At 39.6% G+C, this 15,175-nt stretch overlaps 1 protein-coding gene across 1 annotated transcript in view; it reads right to left on the reverse strand.

Moving 5' to 3' along the window:
* col14a1a (collagen, type XIV, alpha 1a) overlaps positions 1-15,175 on the reverse strand; it is a 151,839-nt gene that overhangs the window by 87,825 nt on the left and 48,839 nt on the right. Inside the window, exons 8-20 of the mRNA XM_013913665.1 lie at positions 13,928-14,092; positions 13,380-13,540; positions 12,374-12,503; positions 11,021-11,160; positions 10,762-10,891; positions 9,479-9,618; positions 8,976-9,102; positions 8,089-8,228; positions 5,194-5,326; positions 4,767-4,805; positions 3,585-3,724; positions 1,069-1,201; positions 2-97 (exon numbers count right to left, since the gene is read on the reverse strand). Coding sequence (XP_013769119.1) covers positions 2-97; positions 1,069-1,201; positions 3,585-3,724; positions 4,767-4,805; positions 5,194-5,326; positions 8,089-8,228; positions 8,976-9,102; positions 9,479-9,618; positions 10,762-10,891; positions 11,021-11,160; positions 12,374-12,503; positions 13,380-13,540; positions 13,928-14,092 — 1,674 coding nt within the window. The remainder of the gene's footprint in view (position 1; positions 98-1,068; positions 1,202-3,584; positions 3,725-4,766; positions 4,806-5,193; positions 5,327-8,088; positions 8,229-8,975; positions 9,103-9,478; positions 9,619-10,761; positions 10,892-11,020; positions 11,161-12,373; positions 12,504-13,379; positions 13,541-13,927; positions 14,093-15,175) is intronic.

Here is a 15,175-nt window from a genome sequence, read left to right on the forward strand (position 1 = left end):
TAACCCTCAACAGGAGACCGAGGTGGATCCCACGACACCCTGAGGCGATTGAACCACTCCTCTGACACACGCAGATTTTCAGGAGGCAAGAGCGGCACTGCCAAAAACAAAGCAAAACCAGAACATAGAAGAGCTTCTAAGAACTGCAGCTGATATTACTAACACATGCTAAAACTTTAACATAAGAACTAATTCACCTAAGTCATCAGTTATAAAGACAATCAACCCAAGGACTTCTAAATAAAAATGATAAAATTAATGTTTAATTATATAAATCTGAAGCTCAGCGCTTATATTCAGCTTGATAGAACAATTGCTGTCCACTGGGACAATTTTTCATGCTTTCAGCACTTGAGAGTCTTTGAATTTACAAGAGACGCTTTTAGGTGTTACAGGTCTAATATCCAGCCTTGACAGGGCTGAGTGTGAGTTGTGCACTTCCCACAATTAGAGAAATAACACATTACTTCAGGAACTGATTTAGGGAATAATATTCATCACTGAAAAAAACACACAAAATCATCTCTTACTGTACACCAGGCTCTGATGCATAATTCTTCAAGCTAAGTAGATTTTTATTTGCATTACAATGACTTATAGTGCTCTCAACTAAAAAGAAGACATGTTTTGTCTGACATTTCAATTCTGTGCGCGATGAGGAGACAGCCACTGCTGGCTCATAAGAGGTAATCTAGAGAATAGTTGAGAAAATCAATTAGACCTGAGCAAAATAATTTAATCGTCTCATTAATGAAAGGCACTGCAGCAATTATGAGTGGCCTTCATTAAGACAATTAGGAATGCATCAGTATTTGTCGTGGCTTTGATTTATAATCTCCTTCAAGAACGTAAATGAACATGAAATTAATGCAATGCAAATGAACGCTCTGCTCACAGCGATGAAATTCATTGTCATTAACTTCCAGTATTCTCCTAAACCGGGAGCTGCATCTTTGTGTCGTGAAAAGGGAGAAACGCAGCATTATGGTCAATACAGTAAGGCAGGGATGTGTGTGTGTGTGTGTGTGTGTGTGTGCGCTTTGCATTTTGTGTGTTTGTTAGCCTTACATGTGGAACCCATGGCAGATGCACCAAGGCCATCTTGTCCATCGCTGTACACCGGAGTGACTGTCACTTTGTAGCTGGTGTCTGATTGTAAAGGCTCGAGCACTGCTCTCCTCTCACCTCCAGAAACTGACATCTACGATTGCAAACACACACGTGAATGCACACATTCTGGGAACATTTGAATGGGCCACAGGCACACACACACACACACACACACACACACACACACACATATATATATATATATATATATATATATAGCACACTGGGTATAGAAACAGCATCTTTGCTCTGGTGGGTTAAAGGGACATTTGGAGGAAGTTTAAGAAGTCTTTTCAATTCAGCTCAGTCAATAAAGTCAGTTGATGGCAAAAGTGGGGCAGGGAATAGCTGAGAAAAACCCCATTACTGCCCCGTCTTCATTTATAACTGTTGAAATATTTCCCTGGATGTTTGTTTGCATCCTAAAAGTACCACTTGGTTTAAATTAGCTCCTTTTTTATCCAACAGCCCGCACCTCCACCCCCTGTACTCTGAGTATTTCTTCTGCGGCAACAAGCTAATCATGATGAGACTGATAATTTACAGTATACTTAAAACCTGATAGAGATACACTAAGAATGAGATTCACTGGCTGGCAAAACAATCTCGATAAGTTACACCAAGTGGATTTTATTAAAGGTGCTTTCAGCTACACTGTAGCACACATATTGTTCATCCGCAGCTGTCCTGAAACTGTAGGAGGTCAAAGTTTTCATTATGCAGAGCACTCATGCTCTCAGTCATGTTGGCTTGAGCACTAAAAGTTGAGCATTACGAATTGCTCCTCTAAAAGTGCTTAGAATGATGAAAATTACAGTCATTTGCAGCTCCATAACAACCGTGACTACTGAGATTATGCAACGCAGTTTAAAAGCACACTTTGACTGCTCTGGCATCTAACTGAGGATATCTGTAACTAAACTGTAAGTCATTTGAGCTTGAAAAACTACGTGGCACTGACACAACCAAGTTATTTCAATCTTTCAATAATGAAACTTTTAGTCAAGTTCAGTAAGGAAGATTATTCAGTATTCACTCTTCTACCTGCATTCCTGGGTGTTTGGGCTGCTAGTCTAGTCTTCATATTACTTCATTATCGGGTCTCCACTGCTTCATCTCTGCCACCACCAGGATTTAGGCCCTGGGGAGGTCCTGTCCTACTTTGTATCACTTTTGGACTATGCTCTGCTAATGTAGCTTCCTCGGAGTCTAATTGCTGAAAATTTTATTACTATGAATTAAGTTCAGTTCTTTCAAATTTTCTCTCCTCATTGAAAACTGTCAGGACTAAAAACTGACTAACTCCTGTTAACTGATATTATAAATAGCAATAGGTGTGAACTGCATCATCCATGTACAGTTGTGAATGTCTTGTATTACCTGGTCTTCATCTTTTCTGGACCCTATTGGATTACAGTTATTCTTTACAATTTACTGTTTGTGTTTATCTCATTTTTGCACGTCCTGCCTTCTTGGTCTTCAACTTCTACACCAAGACGTGACATGAGTGTTGAGACAAGGCTATTCAGAGCCAAAGGATGGGGAGGAGCTGTCCACTGTGACTTGGGTGCTGAAACACTGTGTCCAAGTGGAGGTGCAGACACACGCGTGCATTTTCAGGTACATAAACAAACAAACAGAGTTTTCTCTCTTTCTCCTTTCATCTGTCTTTCATACACGTCCGGACCAAAACATGCCGAAACTTTGGAAAAGACGTGTGACCTGGAACGGCCTTGGCCATCAGCCGGCAGACAGGTTTAAGCTTCCTCGCATTTTGTGCAGCTTTTGTTTCTCTTCCCACCTCCCTTTGTTTCTTTTGCTCTTTTCTCTGCTGCCCTCCATCCCCACTCGCAGTGAGGTAAATGGCTGCTGAAAAGATAATGGAATGTCTGCCGGCCTGGCCTGGACTCTCCATCTTCTACGGCTCTGACACCACATTGGGAAATTAAAAGAGGGGAGGGGGAGTGAAGGGAGGCTGGAGGATAGAGAAGAGAAACAGAGAGATAGAGGGACAGAAGAAGAATAAGGGAAAGGCTGACTACTCGTGTGTGTGTGTGTGTGTGTGTGTGTGTGTGTGTGTGTGTGTGTGTGTGTGCGCATCAGCGATCAGGGTCAGTACATGGCACTGAGCTCAAGGGCTCTTGGAAGAGATAGAGGGATCAAGAACGAGGGGCTAAGTGGCCCGGGACTAAAAGTGTAATCAGTTTTCTGACTGTAGCAGACGACCCAACGCTGACCGCTGCAGGGCCATCCAGTTGGATGGAGGTGGGAAACAACAATAATCTTCCTCCAAAAAAAACTTTTAGTTGTCTATTCCACATAATCAGCATTCACAATTCACCAGGGAGGCAGTTTGTGATGGAGGGCAGCTTTAGAAGCTGCAAACATGTAACCCGGATCTAAAACACCTCTTGAGAGGGAAAAAAAAAATTAAAATCTGGGAACTAACATAAACCCTTAAACCTCCAACTCACAGAGTCCTTGTGATCTCCGCTGAGGCTTGTGTAGGCGACCCTGTAGCTCTCCACGTTGGGGTCTTCCAGCTCCCACGAAGCCTCTAAGCTCTGGGTGGTCTCGTCACTCAGCTGAAGGTTTCTCACAGCCTGACGTGCCGCTGAGACACCACATCACAGATTCGCTGTTACTGTACCAAATTACTCTAGATATTATTTCTCAAAAAATGAGGCTTGGCTCAAACTTTATTTTCTTCACACTGTAAAAATATCAGGGGGAAAAAGCCAGCGTGAAAGTTTCAGTTTCAGCTCGACACACTGTGATTTGGGGTGCTAAAGAAAAGTATTCTCACAAGCACTCACAAAAAGCTTTTGTTTAGCTTATATGATGCATCCTTAAAGCACTAACTATGATTTTTTTTTCTTCTTTCTTAAACAAAGGCAACCTGCTGGTGTTTAGTCGGCTGCTTTGAACTGTGCTTTTTAGAGGGCCACTTGGATTTTTAAACAAAGCAGATGTGCTGTGTGAAACTTTCTAGGACAGTGGGCAAAAACTTAAGTAAAGGAGACATGTTGCTTTTGTAAGCTTTTGAAGCCACAAGACTCAATTAGCTGTAGTCTGCTTCTAAAACAACAAAAACCCATTCCAGATGGCCTTTGGTCACCTTTGAGAAGCCAGAATCTGAACTCCAGTCTCTGGATGAAGCCAACTTGGTAAACACACTTATATAAATTCAAACTTCTAGGAGAGACTCTTATCAGCATTTCAACTTTCTCTTTAAAATGAACAGTTTCAACATTTCTTTTTCTAATTACTCGGTAATTTTGCTTTTGCTTCTTGAAAATAAATAAGCAACAATGGCCAAAAATCTGCTACAAGGACTAAGAGAACTACGTTTTCACTTTGGCAACATAGGTCTGCACTGGCAGCTAGTGGAGCCTTTCGCATTAAAATGGAAATTGCCTTCCTTGACAGATGCCTTGGCTTGAGCCATGATTAAAATTTGGCCAGTCTCTTTGCAGGGATAGTTTTTCAGAAAAAGTACCAAGTGAAATTAGCCTTCTGTCCACTGGACACATGCTAGCAAAAAAATTAAAGCAACTGCTTTTAAGTTTCATGGCACAGTTTTACCTAAGACTTGCTGACCTGGTTTTTGCTGACATTTTGAAGCTTTACAGAAAGCCAGCTCGGACGCTTCTTACCTGTGGTTTTGGTAGAAGTTGTTGTTGTCTGTGTGGGCACTGGGGAAATACAAAGAGGACAAATCAGATAATTGGATTCAAACTCTGCTCAACAACTCTTTGTGTCGATAAGTAAGCCAATTAGACAGGAATACGTAACAAATCACTGATGGTAAAATAGATTTTCTTCTCCTGAGATAAGCTGAGACAAACAAATCAATGCAAATGTGTTCATGCAGTGCTTTGCTTTGACTCAGAAATGCTCATTTTCTTATCCTAAATGCACATGTGATTGCACTGATCTGTTATAATAAGCAGACAGCAGTGCTCTATCAGGAGGAATTACATCTCAAGGAAAGCCGTGAGCCTTACTATTGTCAAGTTTAATATTGATTAGATAAAGCAAAAACTCACAGCTCTGTGAGTTAAACAACCTCGTCACACTTACATGTGGTTTGAGTGACAAAGACTGTGTCGCTCTCAGACTTGTCTTTGAATATGGCCGTCAGCATAACTTCATACTCAGTGGAGGGACTGAGGCCGGTCAGTGAGTATCTGTTATCACTTCCACTCAAGACCACCTACAGGAAAGAAACAAACCTCATATTAGATCTGATTTCCAACAGCGCGGTCTCTCCGAACTTTAGAGACGTGATGGCTGATAGTTTCCAAAAATGTCAGATTTTGTTGTTCTATAACCTGTTTGTTCAGACAAAACAAAAAATATATACAGTACTTTCAGCAGTATTGTTACTGAAGCAATTACAGTTAAGTGATAAACTCACTTAAAAACTTTAAGTGATTTGTGCTTTTATTTGCTGCTATATTTGCCAGAACAAGTTGAATCTGAAGAATTTTGTAAGTTCAAATATTGCAAAACAGCAAGAATGTTATCAAACAGTCTGATGATGTTATTAATACTCTAATGAAAAACTCCAGGCTGTCAAATTCCAAGGTCGTGACTGAGTTTTAGGAGAGAAAGCCGCTGAAAACCTAAAATAATAAGTCATCTCATAATTTCTGCAGGTAGAGGGAGAAACAGCAGGAAATGGTAGTGCAGGTGGTAATGAAGCAGGTATGCATGGAGATTACATGTAGTATTTTCATTGTTATGTTGAACAAAACAAAAATAACATGAGCATAAGTCTTACTGGATTACATGTTTCCTATGATATAACTATCACAGGTGTGTGTGGTTTCCTACGAACACAAAATGCTTCCAGTTGGACTTGCTGCATCTGCACTAGTCCAAAGAACCACTACAAATTGTTTTACACAGAAAAAAATCAGACCCCAAGGTACACACAAAGAGGTCAACAAGAGTACAGCACACTTCTACCGAGAGAAACCCTGAAATTAGTATTTGCTCCAGATGGCTCAATAACCAGATTATGCGGAGGTATTTGTTTCTTTGCAAAACCCTCCGAGGTACAGTTGCATGCAGATTTTACCAACGGGGGCAATTTGTGCTTTCCCTGAAGCAAGTGTATTGTTTATGAGTCATTGTCTCCCTTTCCTTTTTACATCTTCTTCCATTTAATGTAAAATTTTCTGTTTTATTTTATTGTTTCCTGAGACTCATGCAGATACGTTTTTGAAAAAAGAAAAGACAACTTAAAAAGAAAAATATCAAATTATCATAAAGTTTTTGTATGGATAACATTTCACTCTGTGCTGTATGCATTATGTCTAATCCCCTCTCAGATGTAACAATACCGAGAAAATCGATGAAGGATGTAAATGTGTGTGTGTGTGTGTGTGTGTGCCAGCACACGGAGTATGTGGGTGAGAAACAGAGAAAAGCTGCATGTATCCCTTTCTCTAGTCTGGCGGTATTACCAGCCCACCTCTCCAGCTCCCCAGAGTGTTATTTTCAGCTTCGATGACTCTCAGCAAAACACACAAACACACACACAGACACACACTCTAAGGGCTCTATCGCTGCCTTGCAGCTGTCTCTAAACCCCAGATCATAGTAATAAAACACCCTAGCCATTAATTTCTAGATTTATTCAGCCTTTATTTATACTCAACCAAGCCAGAGGTTTTACCAGCTACCGGTAGTGTAGTTAAGCTTCTGTGTAAGTCTATAGGAGACAGACTGCTCTTTATCCGTGCGCATGGAGTGGAGCTACTGCTTCCTCTTAAAAAGAGATAATGACTGGACTCCAGGCTAAATGAAATCCATGCAGATTATTTTCTTCAGATGCTTAATAATATGTTTTGTTTGCATAATAACACTGCAAGCTTAACCTTGTGATTCTATGCTGTTGGATGCTTGATTCTTACTGATCTAAAACACCATGCAGTACTGTGCAAAAGTCTGAAGCCAGCCTTTATTTCTTTATATTTTGCTACCAAGAAGCCAAACTTTCTTATACATTTTTAAAGATTCCCAAAGAGCTATTAGTACAAAACCTGGGATAAAATATCTTGGGATGGCGTGCAGTCCCAAGATATTTAGGAAACTGAAAAAGTGGCAAAAGAAGAAGTGGTAGGCTGATGAAGAGTATCTGAAAGTCCTGCATTTAACAAATAGGAGAAAATTCATCTGACACAGGACCTGAGAGATGCCTCTGCCACTTCAGCTGACCTGAAGGGCCAGAACTGGGATAAAGAACTGGGATGAAAATGAGAAGCAACAGGTCTGAAATCTTTTGTTCATATTGTCATCAACATGTCAAGGTCAGGAGAGACGTACGTGTATCTGCAACTACAAACAAGTGGAGACTGTGTAATGCTTTGGGAGCTGAATTTTAGCCAGTGATGCAATTATGAGCGCAGAAAAGTACAGTCAGACTTTGATTCACCAGCCAAAGCCATCTGGAAACACTGATTGGCAAACGCTTCATTTTTCCACATGACAATGATCCCAAACGCAGACCCAGAGCAGTAAAAATATACTTGATAGCTCTTCATAATAATATCATACTTTTAAGCATTAGTAAGGTATTAGTAAAGTTTTAGCAAGTGTTTAATTCATATTTTATTTATCATCATTCCTCCTTAGTATACTGCTGTGCATGGTGTAGCATGCACTGCTAGTAACTAATAATAATCATAGTAATAATAATATATCTGTATTTACAAATGGCAATGCGGCATAAATAATGAATTAAACGCTTACTAATATCTTAATAATTATTAGTGTGACATTATTGTAAAATGCTACTGTATACTTATACAGAAAAGCCGACAGTGGAGTACTATCTGTCATGGATTGGTCTCCCCAGACCCTGGACGTCAACATTACTGAAGTATTTTCCTAACAAAATACAGAAAAAGGAGGATGGCTCAAGACTTTTGCACAGTGCTGTACCTTCTGTATTTTAGTGGAACTAACCTCTTTTGTGTTGCCACCATCGAATGGTGTCCAGGAGAGTCTGTAGAGAATAATGTCACTGGCTGAGTGATCCCAGCTGACCTTAAAGCTGTCCGTGCTGACCTCACTGGAGTGTAGATTCAGAGGACCAGGAACTGGAGCTGAAAGACAGAAAAGCTGAGACTTTTTTTCCCCCTCCTTTTTTCTCATGTGTTAATATTCACATAAATTCAATAATATTTTCAATTCTGCCCCGATTACACTGTAAGTTTATGAAACTTTTTTGCTGAGCCAATTTATAACATAACTGTCAGTTCAGCAAAATGTTCTCGGAAAAGCACCGTCGCACCGTTTTGGTGTGAACCTACCGCTTCCCACTCAAACAGCTGAAACGTGCCATTGCATTTTTGTTAGTTCATAAAGCCCCCTTTCTGAAAACTGGTCCATTAAACAAACTTTGCCAGGAGATAAATAAAAATGCAAACGGTCCTTTTAAAGTGGATAGTTTAATAGTTGCTTGCCAGACACATTTCTTTGAGCTGACTCAGCGCTGGAGCCCAACTGCTTGTTGCAAAGGGATATTCCAACAAATCAATATCTGTTAGCGTGACAGAATAGTCAGGGACAGTGAAATGACCTTTTAATGTGACTGGGCTATTATGCTGAGGTGTAAATGTGATGGGCAGGCTGCCAAAATAGCAAAAGGACCACTGAGGGTAATAAAATTCACCACTGTTTGGCACTATAAGAGAAATGGTTTGCCTTTTAATGATATTGATAGAACTATTTTCTGGAGATTGAGGCTAAATTGTCCTCAACAGAGATGTTGGGAAACAAGAATACAGAAAACAAAAATTTGTTCTCCACTGGTGACGGCGACTCGCAAAAGTCAAATGCCAGTTTCTTACTGGTGGTGAACGCATCGGTGAGCGGTTCTGATTCGCCCTCGTTGTACAGGGCAAAAATTGCCACTGAGTACTCCGTCAAAGACGTCAGCTCACCGAGGTCATAAGAACTCACTGAACCAACCTCCACCTGCAGGAAACACAGAGAAACATCATGTAGCCACAGACAAACCCACTGCTATGCCTCTTAAACAGAGAACAAGATAAACGCTACTAACTTGAAAGACAGCAAGTCTACTAAGACTCAATGTAGGGATATTTTTCAAGTCTTCATCTATGATATTCATAACACAGAACATTTCCAGAAGACTAAGCTTTATCAGTATCGTAAACTGCAGTATCTGTAAATTTTCCATTCATATGATTATTGTTAGGCTTTTAGCCCTTTATTATTCGACTGTTCATCCCTTTCTCATTTCTTTTTTTCTCATTTCTTATTTCATCTTGCCACTCAGAAACAAAATTCCCAAAACATGAAAGAAAAAAAAAAAACGGTCACACGTCACCTCGTCTGTGACTAGTCCATCTGTCTTGTCCCACATGATGCGGTAACCATTAACTCCACTAGGCGCGGGGTCCCAGCTGATGTGGGCCGAGTTGTGGGTAATGTCAGAAAACTGGAGGTTGCTGGGAGGACTCAGTGGTACTGGAGGGGGAGAGACAGAGAAAGCTCAGGCTGATCAGGCGTTAAACCCTGGCTGTGAAAAAAATGAAGCCCATGCCAAAGACTGAGTCTAACTTTGGAGCAAAAATGAGCATGTGTTCAGCCTTGTATAAAAGTAGTTTTGGTATTTTTTGGACATATTAACTGCTCGCGGTGTGATTTCTTTTTACCTCACCCATTTAAATTAATATTAAGTATAAAGCTGTTGGTGATGGGTGGGTGCTGCTAACTGCTTGTTAGGCTTCATGTGAACTAATCAGGTTCCACCTTTAAGCAACCGGCATGAGTAACGGGCAGAACAATTACATTCTCTTCCACTAGAGGGCAGTACAACTACCCTCTAGTAGTAGTTGTACTGCCACTAGCAGTTGGGTTGCCAACTGCCAGTAAAAACAGAAGAAGGCAAAGACAAAATTACGTAATAGTCATGCCGTGAGTGAGACGACACAGCCAGATAGCAGTCGATAAATATTTGAAAAGCAAAAGTAGTCAATCTGACCTGGGTCATGGAGAAGGCCCTAGCATGAGTAGTGGTCAGAAGAAAGAAAAAATGGTATACTGGTGACAAACCGAGCTAATTCCACTATACCTGGTGCACGAGGAAAAATTATAAATATGCTTTTTGTGCCGTGTGATTTTTCTAATGTGAAATATGTGCCGTGGCTCCAAATGGTTGGAAAACAATGAAGTAGTCGGCGTACACGGAGTGGACATGGTATGGACGTCTGTTCACAATGATTAAGTGACTAAATTAGACATCAGTCAAAGACACTTGGATTTAATTTCTTTAATACAATAAATAGGCTAATTTTTCTTATTTTGTAAGAGACAATCAGAGCAGACTATTATCATATATGGAAACAAGGTCAGCTGTCTACAGTTATTGCTGCATAACAACTATGAGCTTTGACCTTGGAGAAAACATCACTGTTTCAGCCATTTTTACCAGCTTCATGAGAACCAGTCTGAGTTTTTGAGATTAAGGACACTTTTTATGAAGAACACATATGATCCAGTTTTCTCTTTTACAATGTTTGAATGTCTGACTATTGGGTTATTTGAATTTTTATTAATTTTAATAAAAAAGGCTAAGAATTAAAAACTGTTTGGGTGTGCATTACTCACATGTGGTTTCCTGGTTTGTAACAGGTTCACTGGCCTCCTCGCCGAACATGGCATAAACAGTGACGGTGTATTCGGTGTGAGGGATCAACCCATCCAGCTCCAGCTCCGTCACTGCATCTGACACCCTTATCTAGGGACAAAAAGAAACTTCAGGATTTAAAACAAAACTTTGGATGTCATGTTAGCAAATTCCAGGTTTACAACTTTGAACTAAATAAACAATTCATCCTCCCCTTATTTTGTTATTTTTTGTTACTACCTCTTTCTCATCCAAGTCATCTGTCAGAGGTGCATAAAGCAGCATGTAGCCAGAGACTCCATCCACACTGTTCCATTTTATTTTCATGGTGTTGTGACTCACATCAAACAGCTGGAGGCCGGTGACTGTGGGAAGAGCCACTACATGCATACACACACAGCATACACACACATTGCGACACAGCAAAAAACAAAATAACATGGCAAATTTCAATAAAGGAGGAATCACATGAATGGATTTTTGTAATAACTATAAACATCAGGGTATACTGCTTAAGGTAGATTTGACCTTTAAGCATAAAATTCTTTATTGCTGTATTAGTTACTGCTGTGCAAAGTATTGAGCCAACCATATATTTTTAATATATATTAATATATTTATCCAAGCTTTCAAGCTTTCTTCTTTAAGAGATCTTCAAGTTCTCTCCAGGCTTCTCGAAGGACATTCAAAGCTCTTCTTTCCATCTGTCAGAGGTATTTAAATGATGTTGTATGTCCCTCTGACGAGATGTTCAAATACTGCTTCAACAATGTTGACGTCTGGGCTCTGGGGAGGCCAATCCATGACAGATAGTACTCCACTGTGGAGTATATATAAGAATACAGCAGCATTTTACAATAATGTCACACTATTAAGCTTTATTAATATTATTAGTAAGATATTAGCAAGTACTTAATTCATCATTCATATTGGAATGATGATATGATATATAAATGATGAATTAAGAACTTGCTAAAGCTTTACTAAAACCTTAATAATGTGATATTATTATGAAGTCCTTACAAGCATATTTTTTTTACTGCTTTGGCAGTGTGTTTCGGATCATTGTCATGTGGGAAAATGAAGCCTTTGCCAATCAGTCTGTCCAGATTGTATTTCATGGTGAACAAAAATCTGACTGTGGATTTCTGCATTAATAATTGTATCAGTTTTGACAAGATCTCCAACACCGCTGTGAAAAAGCAACCAATGGGCAAAATGCATCTCTAAGGTCCTGTGTCGGGTCTTTGCTGGACATTTTCCTTTTTCGTACTCACATGAACTTCAGATACTGTTAATCTGCTTTACTTTCTTTCTATAGTTTTAGATAGAAAGATAGAAAAACTTTGAAATCCCTACAGAGAGCCTGGAGAATTATTCTTCAAGACTGAACCCTTTTTAAAAAAATGATAGGAAAACTCCTTGGAAGCAGAATATAAAGAAATAGCTCAAGACTTTTGCACAGCACTGTAAGTGCATTTTCAATATGTCTGGCTTCTGCAGCTGTAACTTTTTAAGCCATTGTTATTAAATTGTGTTCTGAGTGTGGAGCCTTATAAGCACACTTATGTGTGTTTGCAAGAATAAACTTACGCGTTGTTTCTGATCCTCTCAGAGCTGCACTCGCCTTGTTTGCATACACAGCAAACACCGCCAGTTGGTACTCAGTGACGGAGCTAAGATGCTGTAACACCACTGAAGACTCACTCCCGACCACTACAGCCTGCAGGGGTGCAGGAGGGTCAGTCAGGGAAGTAAGAGAATATGAAAGATGGAAAAGAAGGTGTGAAGAGTTGGAGGGGATAGAATGGCATGAAAAATGGTAATTGAGGCAATAAATAGGGAGACATAAAAATGAAAAACAGAAGTGAGGAAAGCGAGATAAAACCAGGAAAGAAAGGAGAGATTGGAAGAGAATGGGAAAGGAAGAAGGAAACAATCGATTTATTGAATGGGATAAAGCACAAACGCTTAAAACTTGAAGAATATTTCTCTTTTTCATTCTGAACTAAAAGGATGACAGTTGTGATAAAGATTAGGCCCACGGTGAGCCAGCTGGAAAGGTCTCTTTACATGAGGCTCCAGAACATCTGGTCTCTGTAAACCCAGCTAAGTGAGAGATTTAATGGCTTCTGTGGTCAAATGTTCTGGAAAAATCAAGCAGGTGCCTGGTTCAAGCAACAGTATCATTTCTAGTGAGCCGTCATAACCTGCAAAGATATTCTGGGGAGAAGTGAATAGAGAGATGAAAGTGAGAGGTATGGATGGGCGATAGCACTGACGCCTCGAGGAAAAACTGATCTCAAACTATAAACCTGCCCGATCCTTGATAACTCCCCCTGGTGTCATAAATATTATGGAAAAGTACATTTTGCCCACCTCACACTCCTCCTACTGACTGTAGGATTTTTTAGCTGCTGCTTATCCTTCAGCACATCTGTATGCAAAGCTGAACAGAGTGAGAGAGTCATGTCCATGGAATAAAATGGATATTTCTTGATTTTATGTTGTGATAAACATATCACAACATAAAATATGTTGACTTCCTCAGCTCTGGCTGGTTTGATGTGTGGTTTTCAGCAAATAATACACTAGTTACCTCCTGTGGATCTCCTGGGTCTCTTCCCTGAGTGGGATAATAAACAACTCTGTATTTCTCTACATTTCCAGGGGCATGGCTCCATGAAACCCGAAAGCTTTGGGCCGTGATGTCTGATGTCACTAGGTCAAGCGGCATTCCTGTTGTCTCTGGTATATGTTCTGAAAGACAAAAATGTAAGGACAGGCAAACAGGCTGCCTCGGATTGGATATAACTTTGAAGTGCAAATCACATTAAGTCAGGTCAAATGAACATTCGATCTGACTTAATGGTGTCCTGTTCCTATAGGCCATCGAACTTTTTTTTTTTTTTTTTAACATACACAAGGTTTGATTCATAGTAAACAAATTTACTTTGTAACTAGACTTTAACTCTGACTTTTTATCATTTGGTCATTTATTGATACACAACTAGTCAAAGTGATCACTCAGGATACTATTTGTTTAACAACTCTTTTCCTTTATGCTTTACTCCTCATGACACAGAGTTCCTACTAGTATTCTTGTTTGCATGTTAGTAAGGTTTCAGTTTTCCAATTTGCTCTTACTCTGCTTGATGTCTTTGTCCTGCTGCTCCACCTGTTTGCACACTGTTTTTGTTAGCCCCCCTACAATAGAGCTCATGATGTTAAAGTCAGCCACATTGTAGACGTGATTGCTCTCCGGTTGTGAGGCGATGGAGCGCAGCTCATTCTCGTCGGCATTCTTTACACCTGGAAAAATACATAGGAATGACTGGCACATACATGAAAGTTAACATCTAGGACACAACGTGATATATCTTTTTCAGTTGTTGTCAGAAAAAAGCAAAAGCAAACCCCTCCCCAAAACACTCACATGAGTACTGTATCCACATGAATACACAAAAAAGAATGGCAAGTCCTGTCAAAAGCATGACAAACCGACTGATGCCAATTCAACGCTAAATCTATAAAAAGGTTGCCCAATAATTAGAAGCCTTGATGGGAAATGTGCAAAAATATGAAAAAGTGAGTCTTGCATTCGGAGAGATAATGAGGCTGAAGTATGCCTCAATGTTGCATTGGATTATAAAATTACCAAAAAACAAGGAAACATTTAACTGGGAGATTTGTCAGGGGAAACGCTCGAGTCTCTCTTGTCCTTTCTCTATAGCGATGATGAAATGAACCAAAAATTTCAGATTCAGCAACTTTTAGTTCAAATCTTGAGTAATTTGTCATAACTGTGCCTTTTCTCCCTGTTTCCCTTCCTTAGTAATGACTTCTTGACAGCCACCCTTTCAAAGTGACCATTAATGATGAGGTTTCAGTGAACACTAGATGAATCTGTTGAAGGGCTGTCTTTTTTTTTTATTTTTTTTTTTAGCCCTGCCACTTCTTTTTAAAATGCTCAAGTACAAGAACAGGATTGCAACTGAATGAAAAAGCACCCAATGTCCAAAGAAAAAAACTTTAATGGACCAGAAAGCCTGGAGAACTACTGCTAAAAAAAAAAACACTAATGAAAAAGCAAACCTGGCTACTTGGAATCAAAATATAACGATATATGGGGTGAATCAATACTTTTACTGCTCTAAGTACCAATTATTTTGTTGCGTGTCTGAGTAGCCGCAGCATGCATTTTAATATTATGTTTTAATATAACAAATGCACCTTAGTAACCAAGCTAGCTAGTTAGCTAACTAGCCTTAGCTAACGACAACATTCTGCCACATATTTTCATGTAAATCATGTCCAGAATGAAAAATAAAAATAAAAACAAAAAAGTTGACACTTGCTAGAATGTTAAGCTCCAGCCTTAAAAACAGTAGTCCA

This window comes from Pundamilia nyererei, unplaced genomic scaffold (assembly GCF_000239375.1).
Source record: "Pundamilia nyererei isolate P.nyererei 1_Seehausen unplaced genomic scaffold, PunNye1.0 scaffold00144, whole genome shotgun sequence".
NCBI lineage: Eukaryota > Metazoa > Chordata > Actinopteri > Cichliformes > Cichlidae > Pundamilia > Pundamilia nyererei.